General features: G+C 34.8%; 1 protein-coding gene across 1 annotated transcript in view; it reads right to left on the reverse strand.

The window, feature by feature from the left end:
• LOC137750363 (signal-regulatory protein beta-1-like) overlaps positions 1-26,828 on the reverse strand; it is a 35,018-nt gene extending 8,190 nt beyond the window's left edge. Inside the window, 5 exon segments of the mRNA XM_068524746.1 lie at positions 14,501-14,605; positions 16,232-16,582; positions 18,460-18,669; positions 18,672-18,803; positions 26,750-26,828. Coding sequence (XP_068380847.1) covers positions 14,501-14,605; positions 16,232-16,582; positions 18,460-18,669; positions 18,672-18,803; positions 26,750-26,828 — 877 coding nt within the window.
• Positions 26,829-27,148: the final 320 nt, after the last annotated feature.

Genomic DNA, 27,148 nt, shown 5'->3' on the forward strand with positions numbered 1-27,148 from the left:
CCAGTCTCATCCTACAGAACACAAGTGCCAGGCCCCTCCAAGAGGAAGCCTACAAAACCCACTGAACCAACCATAGCCACTGGGGGCAGACACCAAAAACAACAGGAACTACGAACCTGCAGCCTGCAAAAAGGAGACCACAAACACAGTAAGTTAAGAAAAATGAGAAGACAGAGAAACAGACAGCAGTTGAAGGAGCACCAGAAAAAAGCACCAGAACAAACACATGAAGAGGAAATAAGCAGTCTACCTGAAAAAGAATTCAGAACAATGATAGTAATCATGATCAAAAATCTTGGAAATAGAATGGAAAAAAAACAGGAAACGTGTAGCAAGGACCTAGAAGAACTAAAGAACAAACAAACAATGATGAACAACACAATAAATGAAATTTAAAATTCTCTAGAAGGAATCAATAGCAGAATAACTGAGTCATAAGAACGGATAAGTGACCTGGAAGATAAAATAGTGGAAATAAGTACCTCAGTGCAGAATAAAGAAAAAAGAATGAAAAGAATAAAAGACACTCTCAGAGACATCTGGGACAACATTAAACGCACCAACATTCGAATTATAGGGGTCCCAGAAGAAGAAGAGGAAAAGACAGGGACTGAGAAAATATTTGAAGTGATTATATTTGAAAACTTCCCTGATATGGGAAAAGAAATAGTCAATGAAGTCCAGGAAGCGCAGAGAGTCCCATACAGGATAAATCCAAGGAGAAACACACCAAGACACATATTAATCAAACTATCAAAATTTAAATACAAAGAAAAAATATTACAAGCAGCAAGAGAAAAGCAATAAATAACATACAAGGGAATCCCCATGAGGTTAACAGCTGATCTTTCATCAGAAACTCTGCAAGCCAGAAGGGAGTGGCAGGATATATTTAAAGGGATGAAAGGGGAAAACCTACAACCAAGATTACTCTACCCAGCAAGGATCTTATTCACATTGGACAGAGAAATTAAAACTTTTACAGACAAGCAAAAGCTAAGAGAATTCAGCACCACCAAACCAGCTTTACAACAAATGCTAAAGGAACTTCTCTAGGCAGGAAACACAAGAGAAGGAAAAGATCTACAGTAACAAACCCAAAACAAATAAGAAATTTGTATTAGGAACATACATGTCGATAAGTATCTTAAATGTAAAAGGATAAATGCTCCAACCAAAAGACATACACTGGCTGAAGGGATACAAGAACAAAACCCATATATATGCTGTCTACAAGAGACCCACTTCAGACTTAGGGACACATACGGACTGAAAGTGAGGGGATGAAAAAAGATATTCCATGCAAATGGAAATCAAAGGAAAGCTGGAGTAGCAATTCTCACATCAGACAGAGTAGATTTTAAAATAAAGACTATTACAAGAGACAAAGAAGGACACTACATAATGATCAAGGGATCTATTCAAGAAGAAGATATAACAATCGAAAATATTTATGCACCCAACATTGGAGCACCTCAATACATAAGGCAAATGCTAACAGCCATAAAAAGGGGAAATCGACAGTAACACAATAATAGTAGGGGACATTAACACCCCACTTTCACCAGTGGACAGATCACCCAAATTGAAAAAAAATAAGGAAACACAAGCTTTAAATGATACATTAAACAAGATGGACTTAATTGATATTTAGCGGACATTCCATCCAAAAACAACAAAATACACTTTCTTCTCAAGTGCTCATGGAACATTCTCCAGGATAGAGCATATCTTGGATCACAAATCAAGCCTTGGTAAATTTAAGAAAATTGAAATCATATCAAGTATCTTTTCCGCCCACAATGCTATGATACTAGATATCAATTACAGGAAAAGATCTGTAAAAAATACAAACACATGGAGGCTAAACAATACACTACTTAATAACCAAGAGATCACTGAAGAAATGAAAGAGGAAATCAAAAAATACCTAGAAAAGAATGATAATGAAAACACGACGACCCAAAACCTATAGGATGCAGCAAAAGCAGTTCTAAGAGGGAAGTTTATAGCAATACATTCTTACCTTAAGAAACAAGAAACATCTGCAATAAACAACCTAACCTTACACCTAAAGCAATTAGAGAAAGAAGAGCAAAAAAACCCCGAAGTTAGCAGAAGGAAAAAAGTCATAGAGATCAGATCAGAAATAAATGAAAAAGAAATGCAGGAAACGATAACAAAGATCAATAAAACTAAAAGCTGGTTCTTTGAGAAGATGAACAATATTGATAAACCATTAGCCAGACTCATCAGGAAAAAAAGGGAGAAGACTCAAATCAATAGAATTAGAAATGAAAAAGGAGAAGTAACAACTGACAGTGCAGAAATACAAAGGATCATGCAACTACATGCCAATAAATTGGACAACCTGGAAGAAATGGACAAATTCTTAGAAAAGCACAACCTTCTGAGACTGAACCAGGAAGAAATGGAAAATATAAACAGACCAATCACAAGCACTGAAATTGAGACTGTGTTTTAAAATCTTCCAACAAACAAAAGCCCAGGTCCAGATGGCTTCACAGGCAAATTGTATCAAACATTTAGAGAAGAGCTAACACCTATACTTCTCAAACTCTTCCAAAATATAGAAGAGGGAAGGACACTCCCAAGCTCATTCTTCGAGGCCACCATCACCTTGGTACCAAAAACAGACAAATATGTCACAAAGAAAGAAAACTATAGGCCAATATCACTGATGGACATAGATGCATAAATCCTCAACAAAATCCTAGGAAACAGAATCCAACAGTACATTACAAGGATCATAAACCATGATCCAGTGGGGTTTATCCAGGAATGCAAGGATTCTTCAATATACGCAAATCAATCAATGTGATACACCATATTAACAAATTGAAGGAGAAAAACCTTATGATCACCTCAATAGATGCAGAGAAAGTTTTTGAAAAAAACTCAACACTGATTTATGATAAAAACCCACAGAGTGTAGGCATAGAGGGAGCTTACCTCAACATAATAAAGACCATATATGACAAACCCACAACCAACATCGTCCTCAATGGTGAAAAATTGAAACCATTTCCACTAATATCAGGAACAAGACAAGGTTGCCCACTCTCACCACTATTATTCAACGTAGTTTTGGAAGCTTTAGCCACAGCAATCAGAGAAGAAAAAGAAATAAAAGGATTCCAAATAGGAAAAGAAGAAGTAAAGCTGTCACTGTTTGCAGATGACATGATACTATACAAAGAGAATCCTAAAGATGCTACCAGAAAACTACTAGAGCTAATCAATGAATTTGGTAAAGTAGCAGGATACGAAATTAATGCACAGAAATCTCTTGCATTCCTATACACTAATGATGAAAAATCTGAAAGATAAATTAAGAAAACACTCCCATTTACCACTGCAACAAAAAGAATAAACTACCTAGGAAGAAACTTACCTAAGGAGACAAAAGACCTGTATGCAGAAAACTATAAGACGCTGATGAAAGAAATTAAAGATGATACAAATAGACGGAGAGATATACCATGCTCTTGGATTGGAAGAATCAACATTGTGAAAATGACTATACTTCCCAAAGCAATCTACAAATTCAATGCAATCCCTATCAAACTACCACTGACATTTTTCACAGAACTAGAACAATAAATTTCACAATTTGTATGGAAACACAAAAGACCCCGAATAGACAAGCAATCTTGAGAAAGAAAAACGGAGCTGCAGGAATCAGGCTCTCTGAGTTCAGACTATACTACAAAGCTACAGTAATCAAAACAGTAAGGTACTGGTATAAAAACAGAAATATAGATCAATGGAACAGGGTAGAAAGCCCAGAGATAAACCCACGCACATATGCTCACTTTATTTTTGATAAAGTAGGCAAGAATATACAGTGGAGAAAAGAGAGCCTCTTCAATAAGTGGTGCTGGGAAAACTGGACAGCTACATGTAAAAGAATGAAATTAGAACACTCCCTAACTCCATACACAAAAACAAAGTCAAAATGGATTAAAGACCTAAATGTAAGGTGAGACACTATCAAACTCTTGGAGGAAAACATAGGCAGAACACTCTATGACATAAATCACAGCAAGATCCTTTTTGACTCACCTCCTAGACAAATGGAAATAAAAACAAAAATAAACATATGGGACCTAATGAAACTTAAAAGCTTTTGAACAGCAAAGGAAACCATAAACAAGGTGAAGAGACAGCCCTCAGAATTGGAGAAAATTTTTACAAATGAAGCAACTGACAAAGGATTAATCTCCAAGATTTACAAGCAGCTCATGCAGCTCAATAACATAAAAACAAAGAACCCAATCCAAAAATGGGCAGAAGACCTAAATAGACATTTCTCCAGAGAAGATATACAGATAGCTAACAAAAACATGAAAGAATGTTCAAGGTCACTAATCATTAGAGAGATGCAAATCAAAACTACAATGAGGTATCACCTCAAACCAGTCAAAATGGCCATCATTAAAAAATCTAAAAACGATAAATGCTGGAGAGGGTGTGGAGAAAAGGGAACCCTCTTGCACTGTTGGTGGGAATGTAAATTGATACAGCCACTATGGAGAACAGTATTGAGGTTCCTTAAAAAACTAAAAATAGAACTACCATACAACCCAGCAATCCCACTACTGGGCATATACCCTGAGAAAACCATAGTGAGGTGGATGGAGTTAGAGTCTGTCCTACAGAGTGAAGTAAGTCAGAAAGAGAAAAACAAATACAGTATGCTAACACATATATATGGAATCTAAGGGAAAAAAAAAAGGTCTTGAAGAACCTAGTGGCAAGACGAGAATAAAGACACAGACCTACTAGAGAATGGACTTGAGGATATGGGGAGGGGGAAGGGTAAGCTCTAACAAAGTGAGAGAGTGGCATGGACATATATACACTACCAAATGTAAAATAGATAGCTAGTGGGAAGCAACCGCATAGCACAGGGAGATCAGCTCTGTGCTTTGTGACCACCTAGAGGGGTGGGATAGGGAGGGTGGGAGGGAGGGAGATGTAAGAGGGAAGAGATATGGGAACATATGTATATGTATAACTGATTCACTTTGTTATAAAGCAGAAACTAACATACCATTGTAAAGTAATTATACTCCATTAAATATGTTTTTTTAAAAAAGTAAGGTCTATGTTGTCTGGTGTTAATATAACAACATATGCTTTCTTTTCATTCACGTAATATAACTTTCTATGTTATTATCTTAAAGTGTGTTTCCTGTAAGTAGTTGGATTGAGCATAGTTGGATTGTGTTTTTATTTTATGGAGTCTGACAATCTTTATTAATTAGAGCATTTTTGCCACATATATTTAATATAAATACAAAAATATTTATGTTTTAGTCTGTTACATGTGTATTTGATTTCTATTTAGACTGACTATTCTTCGTCTCAATCTCCTTTCTTGCCTTCTGGCTATTTTAAAATTACTTTCTTTCTTTTTTTTATTATTTTGGCTTATGCATTCCTTTAGCGATTGCCTAGAAATTGCAACACACACTTTAACTTATTAAAGAATAATTTAAATTAGTACCCATTACTCTAGACAAGACAAGGATCATAGGACACTTTGGCTTCATTCATTTCCCTCAGTTATATTCTACTATTGTGTATTTAATTCTATAAATACTTTCAGGCTTACAAATGTTATATAACATTATTATAGTCATTTGTTATAATAATTACTTATACTTACTCAATATTTACCCTTTTAGTTGTTCTTCATTCCTTTTCACATTTCTGTATTTCTACTTGGGATTATTTTTCTTTTACATAAAGAACTTTCTTTAGCATTTATTTTATTGAAGGTTTGGTGGAGATAATTTATCTTTTTAATGAATGAAAATATTATAATCTCGCCTTTATAATTTAGAGCTTTTTATACTGGTTATAGAATTATAGGTGCATAGTTGTTTTCTCTCTTCCATATTTCTGTTGAAGAGTCAACAGAAATATGTCAGGACTATTATTATAATTTTGTGGATAATATCTTTATACTTTAATTGTTTTTAAAATTTTTCTCTTTATCTTCAGTTTCTAGAGTTTACTATGATGAACTTCGGTAAGCTACTTTTTTTGTATTTTCTGTGCTTGAGATTTGAAGTGTTTTTTATTCATTTGTTCAATTTTGGAAAATTTTCAGCCATCATTGTTTCAATAATTGCTTCTGCTTTATTCTTTTCCTCCTTCTATTTGGGGACTTGAGTTCCATTTTGTTTACTTCTATTATGTCCTAAATGTTTTACATTCTTTGCATTATTATCTTTCATTTTCATTTTCTGTGCTTCATTTTAGATACCTTCTTCTTACCTCTCACTCAGTTCATTAATTCTCTCTTTAGCTGTTTCCAATATGCTTTTAAGCATATTGATTCAGTTCTTAATTTTCATTTTTGCACTTTTTTGTTCTAAAAAACTCAGATATGTCTTTTTACAAATATTTACTTCCATTCTGTGGCTTGTCTTCTCATTCTCTTGACAATTTCTTTCACAGAGCATAAGTTTTTAATTTTAATAAAGTCCAACTTACCATTTTGTTCCATGGATCATGTCTTTGGTGGTGTATCTAAAAATGCATCATTTTACTTAAGGTCATCTAGGTTTTCTTCTATGTTATCTTCTAGAAGTTTTACAGTTTTGTGTTTTCCATTTGAGTCTGTGATCCATTTTGAGTAATTTTTTGTGAAGGGTGTAAGATCTGTGTCTAGATTCACTGAAACAGATTCACTGTTTTGCACATGGTTGTCCAGTTGTTCCAGGACCATTTGTTGAAGAGATAATTTTTGGCTCCATTGTACTGCCTTTGCTCCCTTGTCAAAGATCAGTTGACTGTATTTATGTGGGTCTATTTCTGGTCTCTCTATTCTGGGCCATTGAACCATTGTTTATTCTTGCTGAAGAGATCAGCAACTTAAAACTATCATGTGCAATAACCTCAAGCTAATCACAAACAAAAATGTAGAAAATATACACACAAAAAAGAGAAAGGAATATGAACATAACACTAAAGATAGTTATCAAATCACAAGAGACAAGAACAAAAGAAGAAGAAAGGGGAAAACAAAACCTACATACACAAACCTAAAGCAATTAACAAAATGACAATAAGAACATAGATATTGATAATTATTTTAAGTGTAAATGGACTAAATGCACAACAAAAAGACATAGATTGGCAGACTGGATACAAAAATAAGACCCATCTATATGCTGTCTACAAGAGACTCACTTCAGATCTAGAGACACATACAGACTGAAAGTGAGAGGATGGAAAAAGTTATTCTATGCAAATGGAAATCAAAAGAAAGCTGGAGTAGCAATACTTGTAACAGACAAAATAGACTTTAAAATAAAGAGAGTTATAAGAGACAGAGAAGGACACTACATAATGATCAAGGGATCAAACCTAGAAGATGATATATCAATTGTAAATATATATACACCCAACATAGGAGCACCTCAATATATAAGGCAAATATTAACAGACATAGGCAGTAACACCATAATAGTAGGGAATCTTAACACCCCTTTTACATTAATGGACAGATCATCCAGATAGAAAATGAATAAGGAAACAAGGGACTTACATAACACATTAGACCAATTGGACTTATGGACTTAACTGATATCTATCTATCTATCTATAATGCACACTTATATACATATCTATATATATATATACATATATATATATATATATATATATATACATACATATATACAATTCCATCTGAAAACAGAAGAACACATTCTTTTCAAGCACACATGGAACATTGTCTGAGATAGATCACATGCTAGGTCACAAAACAAGACTTGGTAATTTTAAGATTACTGACATTATATCAAGCATCTTTTCTGACCACAATTCTATGAGACTAGAAATCAACTACAAAAAACAAAACAAAACTGCAAAAACACAAATACTTGGAGGCTAAACATTATGATACTAAACAACCAATGGATCACTGAAGAAATCACAGAGGATATAAAAAATTACCTAGAGACAAATGAAAAAAAAAAAAAAAACAACACGACAATCCAAAACCTATGAGACAGAGGAAAAGCAATTCTGTGAGGAGGTTTATAGCAATATAAGCTTACCTCAAGAAAGAAGAAAAATCTCAAATAAACAATATAACCTTACACCTAATGGATCTATATAAAGAAGAATAAACAAAACTCAAAGGTATTAGAAGGAAAAAAAATCATAAAGCTCAAAGCAGAAATAAATGAAATAGAGATGAAGAAAACAATAGAAAAGCTCAGTGAAACTAAAAGCTGGTTCTTTGAAAAGAAAAACAAAATTGATAATCCTTTAGCCAGACTCATCAAGAAAAAAAGGGAGAGCACCCAAAATAATAAAATCAGAAATGAAAATGGAGAAGTTATGACAGACACAACAGAAATACAAAGGCCCATAAGAGACTACTATGAATAATTATATGTCAATAAAATGGACAACCTAGAAGAAATGGACAAATTCTTAGAAAAGTACAATCTCTCAAGACTGAACCATGAGGAAATAGAAAATATGAACAGTATTGAAACTGAATCAGTAAATTTAAAATTCCCAACAAACAAAAATCCAGGACCAGATGGCTTCACAAATGATTCCTCAAGCTCCATTCTTCTTTCTCTATATTGCTTTGGCTATTCATGGTCTTTTGTGTTTCCATACAAAATGTAAAATTTTTTGTTCTAATTCTGTGAAAAATGCCCTTGGTAATTTGATAAGGATTGGCTTGAATCTGTAGATTGCTTTGTGTACTAGAGTCATTTTCACAATATTGCTTCTTCCAATCCAAGAACATGGTATATCTCTCCATCTATGTGTGTCATCTTTGATTTCTTCCATCAGTGGCTTATAGTTTTATGACTACAGGTCTTTTGTCTCCTTAGATAGGTTTATTCCTAAGTATTTTATTCTTTTTGATGCCATGGTAGATGGGATTTTTTCCCTTGATTTCTCTTTCTAATCTTTCATTGTTAGTGTATAGGAATGCAAGTGATTTCTATGTATTAATTTTGTATCCTGAAACTTTACCAAATTCATTGATGAGCTCTAGTAGTTTTCTGGTAGCATCTTTAGGATTTCCTATGTATAATATCATGTCATCTTCAATCAGTGACAGCTTTACTTCTTCTTTTCCAATTTGGATTCCTTTTATTTCTTTTTCTTCTCTGATAGCTATGGCTAGGACTTCCAAAACTATGGTGAATAAAAGTGGTGAGAGTGGACATCCTTGTCTTGTTCCTGATCTAAGAGGAAATGCTTTTAGCTTTTCACCATTGAGTATGATGCTAGCTGTAGGTTTGTCATATATGCTCTTTATTATATTGAGGTAGGTTCCCTCTAGGCCCATTTTCTGAAGAGTTTTTATCATAAAATTTGTGTTGAACTTTGTCAAAAGCTTTTTCTGCGTCTATTGAGATGATCATATGATTTTTATTCCTCAATTTGTTAATGTGGTGTATCACATTGATTGATTTGCATATATTGAAGAATCCTTGCATACCTGGGATAAATCCCAGTTGATCAAGGTGTATAATCCTTTTAATGTATTGTTGGAGTCAGTTTACTAGTATTTTGTTGAGGATTTTTGCATTTTGTTCATCAGTGATATTGGCCTGTAATTTTCTTTTTTGTGTGATACCTTTCTCTGGTTTTGGTATCAAGGTGGTGTTGGCCTCGTAGAATGAGTTCAGAAGTGTTCCTCTGAAATTTTTTGGAAGAGTTTCAGAAATATAGGTGTTAACTCTTCTCTAAATATTTGATAGAATTCACCATTGCAAAGCCAGTATACTCCAAAAAAAAATTACAAAACAAATAATAAATAAATAAGAGCTAAACCTCAGTAGTTCTAGTTAATAATTATGTCCTATAGGCTAATTAGGACTTACCTGATGGTCCAGTTGTTAAAACTCTGTGTTCCCAATGCAGGGGGCGTGAGTTCAATCCCTGGTCAAGGAAGATCCACATACCGTGTGACACAGCCAATATAAATAAATAAATAAAGGCTAATTAATGAATATACATTTTGTTTGACTTGAGACAATCAGCCTTTTTCTGACTAATTCTAACTACCTCAAGCTAGTTAAATTTACAAGTATCTAGAATTCAAATTTAAGTGCAGGGCATACCACATTTACCACATCCAAGAAATGATATCAATATTCTCACTGTGGTAGTATTAGAACTTTAAAAAGAAACTATTGGTATTTCTCTGTTGGAAACGTATTGGGGTGAAGATGAGTATGTATAAATAAGTTTTTTTAAATGACAATTTTATTTCTGAAATTTCAACTTTGTAAAATATATTTCTGAGGTTTCACTTTTTAAATTAAAAATCTGCTGAAGATTTTTAAATTCCTAAAAAAAAAAAGGAAAAAGAAAAAGGAAAAGAAAGATTATGCAATCAGTGTATGACTCATTTCAACAGTTACCAATAATTACGTAATTACTATAACATAAATAGTAAATAAGACTTAACCAAAAAAAGAAAAAGAAATTAGCTGGGATTGTGCTGAAGCTGTAGATCAATTTTGCCATCTTAATAATATTAAGTCTTCCAATTCATGAAAATGGGATTTTTTTTTTTCATTATTTTAGATCTTCTTAATTTCTTTCCATATTGTTTGATAATTTTCAGAGTTTAAAATTGCACTTCTTTTGTTGAATTTATTCCTAAATATTTTACTTTTTGATCTTATTGTAAATAGAATTGTTTTCTTAATTTCATTTTCAGATTGTTCATCTTAAGTGTATAGGAACACAACTGTTTTTTTTTTTTATATTGATCTTGTATGCTCAACCTTGCTGAACTTGTTCAGTCAGTCTAATTGATTTTTACTGGAATTCTTAGAAGTTTTCTAAACACAAGATTATGTTATTTGTGAATATAGGTAATTTTACTTCTTTCTTTCCAATTCCAGTGTCTTCTATTTCTTTTTATTACCTAATCGCCCTGGCTGGAACATTTAGTACAATGTTGAATAGAAGTGATGAGAGCAGATATCTTTGCCTTGTTATTGATCTAATGCTTCCAGCCTTTGTTTAATAAATATAATATTCTCTGTGGGTTTTTCATGCTTACCCTTTATTAGGTTGAGGAATTTGCCATATATTCCTATTGTGTTGAGTATTTTTATAATGAAAGGGTTTTAGATTTTGTCAAATGCATTTTATGTGTCTCTTGAGAGGATCATGTAGTTTTCTTTTTATCCTATTGATATGATGCATTACATTGATTTTGATGCTAAACCAAACCTATCTATCAGACAAATCCAGATTTGTCATGATGTTTATTACTTTTTATATGTTAATGGATTCAGTTTGTTAGTATTTTGTTGAGTATTTTCATGTACATATACATAAAATATATTTGCCTATTTATTTTCTTTGTGATATCTTTGTCTAGTTTTGATATCAGGGTAATTTTTTGATCATGACTTTAACCTGTTTACTTGTTATAGCTAATTTCAAATGCTCTTTCTTCTTTAGTCAGTTTTGGTAGTTTTCGTGTCTTTCTAGGCATTTTTCCATTTCATCTAAGTTATCTAATTTATTTACATATAATTGTTAATAGTGTTCCTTTAGATTTCTTTTTATTTCTGTAATGTTAGTAGTTACAGAAATAACTTCTTATTTGATTTTTTGTTCTAGTAAATTGCCTTGTTTATTTTTATCTTATCTAGTTAAAGGGTTACCAATTTTATTGATCTTTTCAAAGAGCCAACTTTAGATTTTTTCAATTTTTCTTTTTTAAATTTCATTAGTTTTGATTTTTATTTAGGTTTAATTTGCTGTTCTTTTTAAAGTGTCTTAGGTGGAAGGTTATGTTATGATTTGAGATCATCTATTTTTATTTGGAGATGTTTACAGCTATATTTCCTTCTAAGTGCTTTGTCAGCTGCGTCCTATAAGTTTTTGAATATTGTTCTTCATTTTCATTCACCAGAAAGTATTTATAATTTCTTTTCTGATTCCTTTTTTGAATAAAATTGATTATTTAGGAATGTACTGTTTAATTTCCACATCTTTGTGGGTTTGTCAAATTTCTTTCCATTATATATGACTTCTAATTTTATTCCATTGTGGTTGGAGAATATACTTTGTATTATTTCTATTCTCTTAAATGTATTTAGGTTTGTTTTATTGATTATTGCATGGTCTATCCTGGAAAATGTGCCATGTGCTTTTGAGAAGAATGTATTTTCTGCTGTTGTTGGATGGAATGGTCTATGTATGTCTGTTAGGTCTGGTTGGTTGATAGTGGTTTTAAACTCATTTCCTTGTTGATCTTCAGCCTAATTGGTCTATCTATTTCTAAATTGAGATATTGAATTCTCCAACTACTATTTTTGAATTGTCTATTCTCCATTTATTTCTGTCAGTTTTTACTTCACATATTTTTGTACTCTGTTGTTACATGCATATATATAGTATTTCTATTGCTTTATTTCTGATGGATTGAATCTTTTATCATCATAAAATGTCCCTTTTTATCTCTTATAACATTTTTTTGTTTGTTTTAAAGTATATTTTATTGAATAACAGTATAGCAAGTCCTGGTTTCTTAAGGTTGTATTTACATGATATACCTTTGGCTTCCTTTTATTATCAATGTATTTGTATCATTGAATCTAAAATGTATCTTCTGTAGACAGCATATATTTGGATGTTGTTTGTTTGTTTTTTAAATCCAGCCAGACAATCTCTGCCTTTTGATCAGTTCATTTGATCCAGTCACATTTAATATTACTTTTTTTTTTTCATTTCGCAGTACCACACAGCATGTGGGATCTTAGATCCCTGACCAGGGATCAAAGCCACGCCTCCTGCAATGGAAGCATGGATTCTTAACCACTGGACCACCAAGGAAGTCCCATTACCTTTTGTTTTCTATGTTTATCATGTCTTTTTGTTCCTCTATTCCTCCTTTTTGCATTAAGTAAATATTTTCTAATGTAGCATTTTAATTTATTAAATTTCCTTACTATGTATTTTAAAAATCATTTCCTTAGTGGTCACTCTAGAGTTTATGATATATATGTTAACTCATCAGAGTCAGCTTCAGATTTATATTAATTCCAATGAGACATAGAAATGTTACTTCTATATAGTTCTATTACTCCTTTCCCCTTTTTTTGGTATTATTGCTGTACATATCACATTCATAAATGTTACAAACCTAAAGGTACATTGTTTTAGTTTTTACTTGATATAACTTTATGTCCTCTAAAAAAGCTAAGAGAAAAAAGAACTTAAATATTTATAGCTTTTGTCATATTCATCTTATTTATCATTTTTTGTTCTCTTCAGTTATTCTTGTGAATTTGAGTTAACAAGAAGAGTCATTTCCTTAGGCAAATTCAGCTTTGTTCTCAATCAATTCCTTTGTGAAGTTTTTGGCAAATATTACATTTCCATGTTATAGGCCCAATATGTTATGTACATATAATTGTATATAATTGTTTTTTAAAAATCTGTTAAGGTAAGAAAGGAGAATAAATATGCATTTATGCTATCTTTTATAATTACAAAATTACCTTTATCAGATATATATACCTTATATATGAAATACGTTATGTGTATAATTTCTATGTAATTTACGTATATAAATTATATAATATATTATAATTTATCATATATGTATATTTATCATACATATATATATATGGTGGGTTTGAATTACCAGCTGGGGTCATTTGCTTTCAGTCTTAATAACTTCTTTTCATATTTTTGTAAGTAGGTCTACTAGCAACAAATTATCTCAGCTCACAGGTTTTGTTTATCTGGGAATGTCTTTATTTTGCCTTAAATTTTGAAAGGTAGATATAAGGAATCCTAGCTGACTTTTTTCTTTGGGCACTTTGAATATGTGAGCCCACTGCCTTCTTGCCTTCATGGTTTCTGCTAAAGTTAGCTGCAGATCTTATTGGGGTTTCCTTGTGGGTCATTTTCCCTTGCTGCTTTTCAAGATTTTCTCCTATCTTTGCCTTCATCATCTTTACTGTGATGTGTCTGCCTGTGGATCTCATGCATTTATCCTACTTGGAGTGCTTTGAAATCTAGATGTGTAGATTATTTTTCAATAAATTTAGGAAGTTTCCAGCCATTTATTCTTTGCATATTTCTTCTGCTTCTTTTTCTTTCTCCTTTGCTTCTGCTACTCCTATGATACCTATGTTGGTGTGCTTAATAATGGCTTACATTTCTCTGAAGTTGTGTTCACTATTTTATTTTTCTTTGTGCTTCAGATTACATAATCTCTATTGATATTTTTTTCAAGTTTGCTACTTCATTGTTCTGTCAGTTCATATCTACAGTTGAGCCTTTCTAATGAAATTTACATATCAGTTACTGTGCCTTTGAACTCCAGAATTTCCACTTCATTCTTTTTTATAATTTCTTTTTATTGATATTATCTATTTTATACAAAATTATCATCACACTTTCCTATATTTATTTATTCATGGTTTCTTTAGTTCTTTGAACATACTTATAATAGTCACATTGAAGGCTTTGCCTGTTAATCTTGATATCTGAGTGCATTCACAAGCAGTTTCTGAACTCTCTGTCTCATACATCCACACCTCTTCTCCAACTAGAATGTTATTAGGAAGGAGTCAAAGCCATAAAACCAAAAAAATTCTGGGGGTAGGCAACCTGAGTTCTAATATCAACTGCCTGTGTACCTTCAGGCAAGCCCAGTCTCTGGGTCTCAACTTGAATCTATGTTAAATGAAGGATTTGGACATTAGGTGGACACATGCTGTTTTTAGCCTGTTAAACATTGGATTGATGGTTTCCCTACTTAGCACCTCCTCTCCCTTGCAATGATGAGTAAGTGAAATATTGGATATATGACACAGGAAGGAAAATTCAAATGATTCCCTGGGACTCATTTATGGAGGCTGAGAAGAAGCTCTTTTTCCATCCTGGTTGATAAGCTGGGGAATGAATGTTATTTTCTTCATTTATTCTCTCCATCGTATGGAAAAGATTCTTGTGTAACAGGAGAGAACAAATTCAGACAGAGATGAATAGAGAGGAGAGAATATCAGAGAATAAAGAGTCTTGGAGGCACTGAGCCCAAATCCAGACCTTTAGTCCTTGATTCCTAAAACTCTGTCTTGGATGCTTTGAGGAAGCTAGAATCCTCCACAGCTACGAGATCAATCAACTCTTATTTTTGGTTTAAACTAATGTATTGTGTTCTTATCCCTTGTAAGAAAAGATTCTTCAGTAATGTAGAGCATACTGGAGAAAGACCAGACCAACTTCACCCCTATTCCCTACTATCTGTACTCCTGAATATCCTTGAATCTGTTTCCTCACCTGTACAATGAGGACAAGCATCTTTACACTCAAGTTGCTAAGAGGATAAATACAAAAATGTGGGGAAAGTGCTTGGGATAGAGTAGATGACCCAATAAACAGTAATGTTATAATATCACCAGTTTAATCATTTCTCAGGTTGGGTATTGCTCAGATTTCAGATAGCATCACAAGTAGCAAAACACTAAAAATTATTAAGGGTTTGGGAACAGAATACATTTGATTTGCAATTGTATTTCAACACACTGTGGATGGGACTTTTATCACCTGTCATCCCTCAGGACATTGGTGATTTTAAACAAATTGGCTTAGGAAAGTATTTTCTCTCCCCTAACTTAGAGTACAGAAGTTAAGTTGAAACCAGGACAGTATGGCCATAAAATGTTGTCAAAACATACTCTTTATATCTCTGCACTCATCTACAGCAGATTTTTCAACTGATCCCTTTATGATGATATAATATCTGTCTGGAGCACATGGGCCACACAATTGTTTGTTTCCATTCAATAGAAAAGAGAAGTTATAAGTTTTCCAGATTTTCCTGCAAGCCTGTCCTTATCTCTTATAGACCAAAATTGGTTTAAGCCAGTCTCATATTTGAATCAACCACTGGTAGGGCCCATGACATTACCTTAATTGGTTTAGCTTAGCTATTGGGGCATGTTGAATATTGGAATGCTAAACAAAATATTTCTCATCACTCCATTAACCTTCCTGAGTCTCCCTTTCTCTTGCTGTAAAATACTTAACTCACAGGTTGCTGAGAGAGTTAAACAAGATCAAATGTACATAGAACTCTCAATAACTTTTGGCATACAGCAATTGTTCAGTGAATGGAGGATATTATTACTGAGGAGATATCACACACCAAGGGGTAGAGGAGACATCTCACCAATAACAGTCACCTTGGTGCCCTGACCTGACTGGTACTCTATGTCAGGTTTCCCTTCCTTGAACTTCATGCAGAAGTAGGTGCTGGCATCTGCAAGAGAGATTTCACTGATGCGGATGGAAAAGTCTCTGTTGCCAGCTTCAGCAGCGTTTCCAATTTGTTTTACTCTGGGAAAAACACCTCCTTTGAAATCGTAGATTAAGTCACGGTTTGGTCTAGTCCCCTTGAACCATAGGACGGGTCCATTTGGAAATGAATCTGGTACACTGCAACTCAAGATGAGTGTTTCCCCAGTTGTTACAGCCTGTGATATCTCAGCTTGTTGCACCGTGAACATTTCATCTGTGATTCCTGGAAAGAAACTCAAAATCATCTCCCATTTCCCTGGCTGTGGCCAGGAAACTGGATCCAGATCATGGTTGGGCCTCATTCATCAGTTGTTTTAGTGACATATATGAATACCCACACACTAAGTTCAGAGCAAGTGGAGGCAGATCTTTCCCTGAATGCTAACAGAAGGAAATCATTTCAGAGGAACAGATGTATCACCTCCCAATTTCATTTCTCAGCCCTTAAGAAAGGTAAGAGGAGAATGGAGAGGGAGGGGTGGAATTGTGAATGGGTAGTGTTCATAAAGATGAGTCCTTCTTCCCATCTAAATGCCAAAAATTCCCCAATACCTTTGGGGACTCATCCAAGGCCCTCATCTCACCCCACACATCCAGAGAGTTTGGGATTGGTCTTCATCTCTCCCCTGAAGGGCAATCAGTCACTGATTCTTGTGGAGACATTAGTGCTGAGAGGTGTGGAGAAAGGGGAAGACAAGAAATCAGAAACCTAAATATCAGGTGGACATATATTCTTGAAGGCAGAGTGTGGGTCTTTTGCTTATCTCCTCAAGAGGGAAGAGGGAGAGACTTTATTCTCCTCAAAAAAAAGAGAGTAGAGCCTCAAGGGGTTGCATTGATTTTGGAGGGTCCACCACTGATCCCTAACCCCCACTACCACCAACATTACTACCCCGTACAATGTCAGGTCATGGTAATAATCTCTCCCTTCAAGTTGTCAAGGGATAAAGATCACAGATGACCTAAGATTCAGGTTAGGGGGAAAAGGACCTCTTAGCTGGTGAGGCCAAGAAAGAATGGCAGGTAAGCTACCTGTACTCACTTTTTTCAGTTTGAAAGAAATATGTGAATTTTTCCTGGCCAGTTGGATGCCATGGAATGTGGCTGGACTTGAGGAAAATATTACTGGTGAGGACCAGCTTTCCTGGCAGAACAGAGGGACACACTCATCTCACTGTATTTCATTAAATTAATTCAGACGGTGGCAAGGAGAAGGAAATATTCATTGTTTTAAGAGAATAAGAGAAAAGCAGAGCTAGAAGTACAACTCTCAGGGCAGACCAGGGAAAGTTCAGGTACCAGGAGAGTGACTCAACCCCCTGGGAGAGTTTTCCAAACAAGACCTGAGAGTGGATGACACTCAGTATCCCTCCTTCTGGTCTCATAATTCCGTAGAAGCTACTCCTGGCTATAGTAGGAAAACACGCCCTGTCATTGACTCCTGGTGACTCCTTGGGTATCTGCCACCAGGCCCCAATCACATTTCAGATGGAAATGGGCAAGTGAAATTGTGCAGGCTTGTAGTGATTTTGCCTGCCTGAACATCCCTTTGGTTTGGTTCAGAAGATATTGGACATTTGGGCACAAACTTCATCTATGTTGAGATTTAATTCTGAATCTACAAGCTAACATGTGGCTATGAGGGTCAGCAAATAGAAATTCAGCCTCAGGGAGTAGGTTAGAAGAGAAACAATGGATAGTTCTCATTCCAGGATTGTTCCTAAAGTCTTAGAAAAGTTGGTCAGCTTTTAAGTCTTAGTTTGCTCACTTTTAGGAGCATGTAGTGCAATCATGCAGGTGCATTTTGCCTACCCAGTGTCTTTTTATATGGGAGTGTCCCTTGCCATACATATTTCATTGGGTTCTGTTGGAGTTGGCCACCATGGAAGGGAGTAACCTGTAACACATCCTAATTCAATATTGGGCACAGGCCCTCAGAACAGCTGATTAGAAAGGCCATCTGTAGAGTTCTAGCCCACAGTGTTGTTTGTTTGTGGATGAGGGGGCATAGTATCCAATGTGTAGTAATGATTTTGTGCATGTTACAGATTTTTAAATATTTATCTTTACAAACCCAGAAGTGGATTAGATTGTATTCACCATTTACATATACATAGATTACTTGTCCAGACGTATACTGGTCTGGATGCCCGTTTCTTAACTTGACACAGTAGTAGGTGCCAGTATGCTCAGGTAACACATTACTGATGCGGATGGAATAGTTTGTTTGGTTGGCCATGTCGTTATTTTCCATTTGGGTTACTCTGGGAAAGTGGCTTCCATTGAAACTGTAGATTGTCTTTTTGGCCCAGTGTCCTTGAACCATAAGGTGGTCTTTGCTGGGGACAGAGTAGACATGTGGCAGCCCAAGATTACAGCATCACCAGTGTTGACTGATACTAACTTCTCAGGCTGGTTCACCTGGAACTCTTCACCTGAAGTTCCTGGAAAAAACAGAATCATTTCTCATGTACCTTATTTTGGTCCAAGGTAGTCTGAGGTTCTGGTGTTATGTCAAGGGGGTCTGACTATGTAAGAGTGTATATTCTTTCAGCAACTTGTACTAGCATCATTTGTGTGAAAATTACAAATCTGGTTGTCATATGGGATGAGGGGATGGGGACAAATGTACAAAAATGAGGATGGCACCTTCCTTCTGCTTTGGGATATATATATAGTGTCCCAGAATTAGAGATAAGGTCCCAAGCTAAGGGCAATGTACTGATAGTCCACACATATTGAGTTCAGAGAATGACCTGCAGATTGAAGTATCTCCGATTTTCTACCAGCTCTTCCATGGTGAAAAGCCCACTCGTACAATTCCAGCCAAATAATCACTGACGTATGCATTCTCAACCAGGTCGATATTTTCCCTAACAGGTGAAAATCAGTTCTTGGGAGTTTACAACATTTTAGATAGTATACTGGTTTGCATTTCATAAAAACTCAACCCTCCCCAACAAAATCGTATCTTTATTATCTCTAGTATTTAATTGTTCTTGCTATGTTTTCTAGGGTATCACACAAGCAGCACTGACACTGAGTTAATGGAACATACACAAAATGTATGCAAGCTAAGTTGTACAAAACTATGAAGAACTTTCTCTTGATCAATTGCTCTATCTTATTCAGTGTATTGATTTTCTGTTGCTGTATAACAAATTACCATAAATTCAGTGGCTTAAAACAACATGTATTTACTATTTCATAGTTTCTTTGAATCAGAAATTCAGGCACAGCTTAGATGGTTTCTCTGCTTCAGGTCTCACCAGACTGCAATAAAGGTGTCAGTTGGGTTGTGTTCTTATCTGGAGGTTTGACTGCAGAATGTTCATTCTAAGTTCACTCAGGTTGTTTGCAGAATTCAGTTCTTTGTTGTTGTAGGACTCAGGCCTTTACCTCCTACATAATACCCACAGTTCCTTGCCAAGTGGGCCTCTACATAAGCAATTCCCACTGTGGTTCTTTGCTACTTCAAGGTCAGCAGGAGAGTGAGAGCAACTTTAGTGCAATGAATCTTTATATAACCTAATATAATCAGAAGAGTGACAGCCCATCACTTTTGCATTAGTCTTTAGTTAGAAGCATGTCACATACCCAGCCATATTCAGATGGGGACTATATAGGGGTGTGAACACGATAACAGCAAGGATTGTTGAAGATTACCTTATGGGTCAGTGCACCACACTAAGCAGGTACAGTTAAAATTTTAAGTACATTTTAATAGCTTTCAGTGCTTTAAAAAAACTTTTACCTTAAATTTTGTATTTAGTGAATTTTAACCTTACATTGAATGAAAAGACCAAGCTTTATACATACTCTTACCATGAAGAAAGCATGTGTGCATATGTGCATGTGTGCAAACACACATGTATATAGTACATAAACAGAAATATATATATTTGAGTTTTTAAATATATGGGAGAGTTGTTATAGATTGAATTGTGTCTCCCAAAAAACATGTTGAAATATTCACCCTCCAGTACCTTAGAATGTGAACTTACTTGGAAAGAGTCTTTACAGAGGTAATCAAATTAAAATGATGTCATTTGGGTTGGTTCTCTTCTAATATCATTGATATTTTCATAAAAAGGTGAAATTGGACAGAGGGGTAGACATGCACAGAAGAAAGGTGATGTGAAGATACAGAGAGAACACCAGCTGTAATCTAAGGAATGCTTGAGGATACCAGAAATGAGGAGAGTGGCATGGAACAGATTCTTGCTCACAACCCTTAGAAGGAACAAATCCTGCTGATACCTTGAACTTCTGGCCTCCAGAAATATAAGATAAGAAATTTCTGTTGTTTTTACAACCCAGTTTTAGTACCTTGTCATGATAGCCAAAGGAAATTAGTACAGGAGTGATTAGAAAAAATATCTTAAAAGAATTAAGGGGGCAATTATGATTTTTAAAAAATTTGAGAAACACTGAAACAAGGGAAGGCCATGGAGAGAGGAGGTTTCTTGGGAGGGAGAGCTGACAAATAGTCACCTCTACTGAGCTGGAGATTTGCTCAGAAGCTAAGACTTTCATTGTCAAAGTCAGAAAATGGGAGTTAATTTTAGGCACAATAGACACCCTCACCCCTCACATTGCTTGAGTCAGAAAACCTCCATGGAGGGGTTTCTAGGGCAGGGACCCTTAGGGTGATTAATTTCCTCAATGAGAGGGAAGTGATTTCATGGGAATCTTAGCTGTGCAATTAATTTTCCTTTTTCACTTCTTACTTGGGATGATAACTTTGAATTAATGTCATCAAATTAAGGGATATTTCTCTAAAACCAACAGATAAGTTTAAAATAAAAGTTGTCATTTATTTATCAAATATTAATTAAGCATATAAATAAGAAAATATTTGTTTTAAAGTTTGGGCCATTAGCCTATTTCACTTTCAAGCAGGCATACCCAGTTCCTGTCCCCAAGCCTAGTATAGAAAAATTGTTTTTAAAAATAATTGTATTGAATATAGTTGATTTACAATGTTATGTTTAATTTCTGCTGTACAGTAAAGTGATTATATATATATATATATATATATATTCTTTTCATATTTTTTCCATTATGGTTTATCACAGGGTATTGAATATAGTTCCCTGTGCTATACAGTAGGACCTTATTGTTTATCCATCCTATATATAATAGTTTGCAACTGCTAATCTCACACTTCGAATCCTTCCCTCCCCCACTCCTTCCCCTTTGGCAACCACAAGTCTATTCTCTTTAACTGTAAGTCTACTTTTTTTCGTATATATGTTCATTTGTGCTGTATTTTAGATTCCACATATAAATGATATCATATGTATTTGCCTTTCTGTTTCTGACTTACTTCACTTAATATGATAATCTATAGGTCCATCCATGTTGCTACAAATGGCATTATTTCCTTCTTTTTAATGGCTGAGTAATATTTCATTGTAATATTTTAAAAGCTGCAGCTTTAGGGTCAAGAACCTAATTTAACACAAATCTAGGGGCTGACAATGCTCTCTAGAGACCTGGAAGGCCAGCAAATGCCACCTACATATTCTTTCTCAGTAGCATCTCCTGAAAGAAGCTTGTGCGCATGTCTGGTGCCCTGGATTTTTGTAACTGCTGCTTTGGTGATGCCCACCTTGATCATCTAGCTCAGGTGGCCAGTTGGGCTCATGTTTGCAGGTCCCACAGGAGTGTAGCAAACAAAGAAACAGTTATTAAATAGCTATGCCCCAGGGCTTAGCACTGAGGCAGTAGCCAGGAATGCCCATTTCCCAGTATTTCCCTAAAAGAGGAAGGTATTTGCATACTTTAAAGGTTGTTGCCTGAGGGTCCACCTTCGAATCAGCCTGTAACTAGATGCTGGCTGAGATGCTCCCCTTTGGGACACTGACAGGTCTTAGAACTCTTAACTCATGGGAGCCACTAACAACAAAGGAAGCAACTTGGGCAACAACGGATGTTTGAGAGACAAAAGAGAGCTAAGGCTGAGCTGAAGGATAAGATTAATATCCTACACAAGTTGACGCTATCAAACTGGGAAAGGAAGCTGTTTTATCTAATGCATAGAAACCAAAACAGAGTAAAGGTGAATGAAGAAACAGAGGAATATGTTCCAAACCAAAAAACAAGATAAATCTCCAGAAACACACCTTAATGAAAAGAAGATAAGTGATTTACTTGATAAAGATATCAAAACAATGCTCATAAAGATGCTCACTGAGGTCAGGAGAATAAGACAAAAAAGTGAGAATTTGAACGCAGAGATAGAAAATATAATAAATGACCAAACAGAAATAACAGAAGTGAAGAATACAATAACTGAAAAAAAAATTCAAAGAGGGCTCCAACAGTAAACCACATGAAGCAGAAGAAAGGATCAGAGAACTCAGAAACAAGAAGTGAAATTCATCCAATTTAGAGGAGCAAAAATAAAAATGAATTATAAAGAGTAGGTATTGCTTAAGGGACTGATGAGACATCATCAAGTGGACCAATATTTTCACTATTGAGTTGAAGAAGAAGAAGAAGAAGAAGAAGAAGAAGAAGAAGAAGAAGAAGAAGAAGAAGAAGAAGAAGAAGAAGAAGAAGAAGAAGAAGATGAAGAAGAAGAAGAAGAAGAAGAAGAAGAACAACAACAACAACAACAACAACAACAACAACGACAACAAGAGCAGAAGAGGAAGGGAAGAGAGAGGGAGAGGCAGAAATCTTACTTGAAGAAATAATGGCTGAAAACTTTTCTAACTTGGAGAAAGAAACGGATATCAAGATCTAGAAAGCCTAGAGAGTTCCAAATAAGATGAATAAAAATGACCCACGTCAAGACACATTATAATTAAATTGTCAAAAGTGAAATACAAGGAGAGAATCCTAAAATCAGTGAGAGAAAAAAAACTTATTACATACAGGGGAACCTCCATGAGGGTATCAAAATCTTTGTGAGCAGAAACTTTGTAGACCAGAAGGGAGTATCATGATATATTCAAAGTGCTGAAAGAAAAAAAACCCCACAAAACTACCAACCTAGTATACTTTACCCAGTAAAATTGTCCTTCAGAATTGAAGGAGAGAGAGAGTTTTCCACACAACCAAAAGCTGAAGGAATTTATCACCATTTGACTGGTATTACAAGAAATGTTAAAAAGACTTATTCAAGCTGAAATGAAAGGATGGTAAATAGTGACAGGAAAACAAATAAAAGTATAAGTCTCACAGGTAAAGATAATATATAGTTAAATTCAGAATACTTTAGTTGTAATGGTGGTTGGTAAATCACACATAAATCTAGTATAAATGTTCAAAGACAAAAGTAGTAAAAATAACTTTAACAAGGTAAAAAGATGTAAATTGTGACATCAAAAACATAAAATATGAGGGGGAAGAGTAAAAATGTACAGCTTAAATATTAATTCAAATTTAATGTTTGTTAGTTGAAAACAGACTATTATAAATATAAGATGTTTTATATAAGCTTAATGGTAACCTCAAGGCAAAAATCTATATTAGATACACAAAGACAAAGACAAAGGAACTGAAGCATACAGCTATAGAAAATAATCAAATCAAAAAGGAAGAGCTGTAAGAGAAGAAAAAAAAGGAACAAAGGAATTACAAAGTAGCTGGAAAACAACAAAATGACAATAGTAAATGGACATCTATCCATAATTACTTTAAATGTAAATGGACTAAATTCTCCAATCAAAAAACATAGAGTGGGTAAATTAAAAAATATGACCCAACTATATGCTGCCTACAAGAGACTCAATTCAACTATAAGGACACACAAGAATTGAAAGTTAAAGAATGGAAAAAGATATTCCATGCAAACAGAACTAAAAGAAAGCACAGGTTGCTATACTGATATCAGATAAAATAGACTTTAAGCCAACAAACAACTGTAATAAGACAAAAAAGTCATTATATAATGATAAAGGGGTCAAACAAACAATAGGATGTGCTATTTGTAAATGTATATTTACAAATAGAGCAAAGGAGCACCCAAATATAGAAAGCAAATATTAAGAGAGTTGAAGGAAGAAATAGATAGCAATAAAATAATACTAAGGGATTTCAATATCCCACTTTCAACAACTACATGTTTAGATGATATGGACTTAACAGACATTACTCTCAACAAAGTGGCTATAGAGGGAAATTACCCCAAAATAGTAAAGGCTGTGTATGACAAGCCCACACTTCACATCATACTCAACAGTGGAAAAAAACCCAAACAAACACTGAAAGCTTTTCCCTTTAAACTCAGGAAACAGACAAGAATGTCCACTCTTGCCACTTTGATTCAACATAGTATTGGAAAACCTAGTGAGAGCAACTAGGCAAGAAAAAGAAATAAAAGTATCCAAATTGGAAAGAAAGAAGTAAAAATGTTACCATTTTCAGATAACATGATATTATATATACAGTTATTTTTCTTATACTTGATTTCTAATCTCATAGCATTGTGGTTGGAAAAGATGCTTAATATGATTTCAATTTTCTTAAATGTACCAAGGTTTGTTTTATTGCCCAGTAGGTGAGCTATCCTGGAAAATGTTCCCTGTGCACTTGAAAAGAATGTGTATTCTGCTGCTTTCAGATGGAATGCTTTATAAATATCAATTAAGTCCGTCTAATCTAATGTGTCATTTAAGGCCTGTGTTTCCCTAATGATTTTCTGTCTGGATGATCTGTCCATTGGGAAGTGGGCTATAAAGTCTCCCACTATTATTGTGTAACTGTCAATTTCTCCTTGTATGGCTGTTAGCTTTTGCCTTATATTTTGAGGTGCTCCTATGTTGGGTGCATATATATTTGCAATTGTTATATTTTCTTGGATTGATCCCTGATCATTATGTAGTGTCCTCCTTTGTCTCTTGTAACAGTCTTTATCTTAAAGTCTATTTTTTCTGATATGAGTATTGCTACTCCAGCTTTCTTTTGATTTCCATTTGCATGGATTATCTTTTTCCATTCCCTCACTTTCAGTCTGTATGAGTCCCTAGATCTGAAGTGGGTCTCTTGTAGACAGCATACATACAGGTCTTGTTTTTGTATCCATTCAGCTAGTCTATGCCTTTTGGTTGGAACATTTAATCTATTTACATTTAAGGTAATTATCAATATGTATATTCTTATTGCCATTTTGTTAATTGTTTTGGATTTGTTTTTGTTGGTCTTCTTTTTTCCCTTTCTTTTTGCTCTCTTGTGATTTGATGATTATCTTTAGTGTTGTGTTGGATTCCTTTTTCTTTTTTGTGTGTATATCCATTGTAGGCTTTTGGTTTGTGGTTACCATGAAGTTTTGATATAGCAAGTCTATATGTATAGACTTGTTATATCAAGTATATATATCTATCTATATATAGATATATCTTATATATCTATATATAAGATATTTGTGTGTTAGGTTGCTGGTCTCTTAATTTCAAATGTATTTCCCATTTCCTGCATTTGTACTCTCCTCTTCTCATGACTGCTGGTTTTGAGATCATATTAGTGTGTGGATGATTTCCTACATTTACTGTATGTTTGTTTTTACTGGTGAGCTTTCTCATTTATAATTTTCTTGTTTCTAGTTGTGGCCTTTTCTTTTCTGTCTAGAGAAGTTCCTTTAGCATTTGTTGCAAAGCTGGTCTGGTGGTGCTCAATTCTCTTAGCTTTTGCTTGTCTGTAAACTTTAGATTTCTCCATTGAATCTGAATGAGAGCCTTGCTAGGTAGAGTATTTTCGTTGTAGTTTTTTCCCTTACATCACTTTAAATATATCATGCCACTTCCTTCTGTCCTGCAGAGTTTCTGCTGAGAAATCAGCTAATAACGTTAGGGGGATTCCCTTGTATGATATTTGTTGCTTTTTCCTTGTTGCTTTTAATATTTTCTCTATGTCCTTAATTTTTGTCCATTTGATTAAAATGTGTCTTGGCTTGTTCCCCCTTGGGTTTATCCTGTATGGGTCTCTCTGCTTCCTGGACTTGGACGAATGTTTGCTTTCCCATGTTAAGGAAGTTTTTGGCTATCATCTCTTTAAATATTTTCTTAGGCCCTTTCTCTCTCTCTTCTCATTCTGGGACCCCTATGATGTAAATGTTGGTGCATTTAATGTTGTCCCAGAGGTCTCTTAGACTGTCCTCATTTCTTTTCATTCTTTTTTCTTTATTCTATTCCATGGCAGTGATTTCCATCCTTCTGTGTTCCAGCTCACTTATCCGTTCTTCTGCCTCATTTATTCTGCTATTGTTTCCTTCTAGTGTATTTTTCATTTCAGTTATCATGTTGTTCAACTCTGTTCTTTATATCTTTTAGCTCTTTGTTAAACATTTCTTGTGTCTTTTTGGTCTGTGCCTCCATTATCTTGCCAAGATCTTGGATCATCTTTACTATCATTACTCTGAATTCTTTTTCAGGTAGATTACCTTTCTCCACTTCACTTAGTTGTTCTTCTGGGGTTTTATCTTGTTCCTTCACCTGGAACATATTCATCTCCTGTCTCATTTTGTCTTTCTATGTTTGCAGTCTCCATTCCACAGGCTGCAGGATCGTAGTTCATCTTGCTTCTGGTGTCTGCCCCCTGGTGGGTGAGGCTGGTCTAAGAGGCTTATGCAGGCTTCCTTGCGGGTGGGTGCCTGCCCACTGGTGAGTGGAGCTGGGTCTTATCACTCTGGTGGGCAGGGCCATGTCAAGGGGTGAGGTTAGAGGCAGCTGTGAGCTCAGAAAGGCTTTAGGCAGCCTGTCTGTTGGTGGGTAGGTCTGTGTTCCTGCCCTGTTGGTTGTCTGGCCTGAGGTGTCCCAGCACTGGCATCTACAGCCTGTTG

The sequence above is a fragment of the Eschrichtius robustus genome, chromosome 16 (genome assembly GCF_028021215.1).
Source record: "Eschrichtius robustus isolate mEscRob2 chromosome 16, mEscRob2.pri, whole genome shotgun sequence".
NCBI lineage: Eukaryota > Metazoa > Chordata > Mammalia > Artiodactyla > Eschrichtiidae > Eschrichtius > Eschrichtius robustus.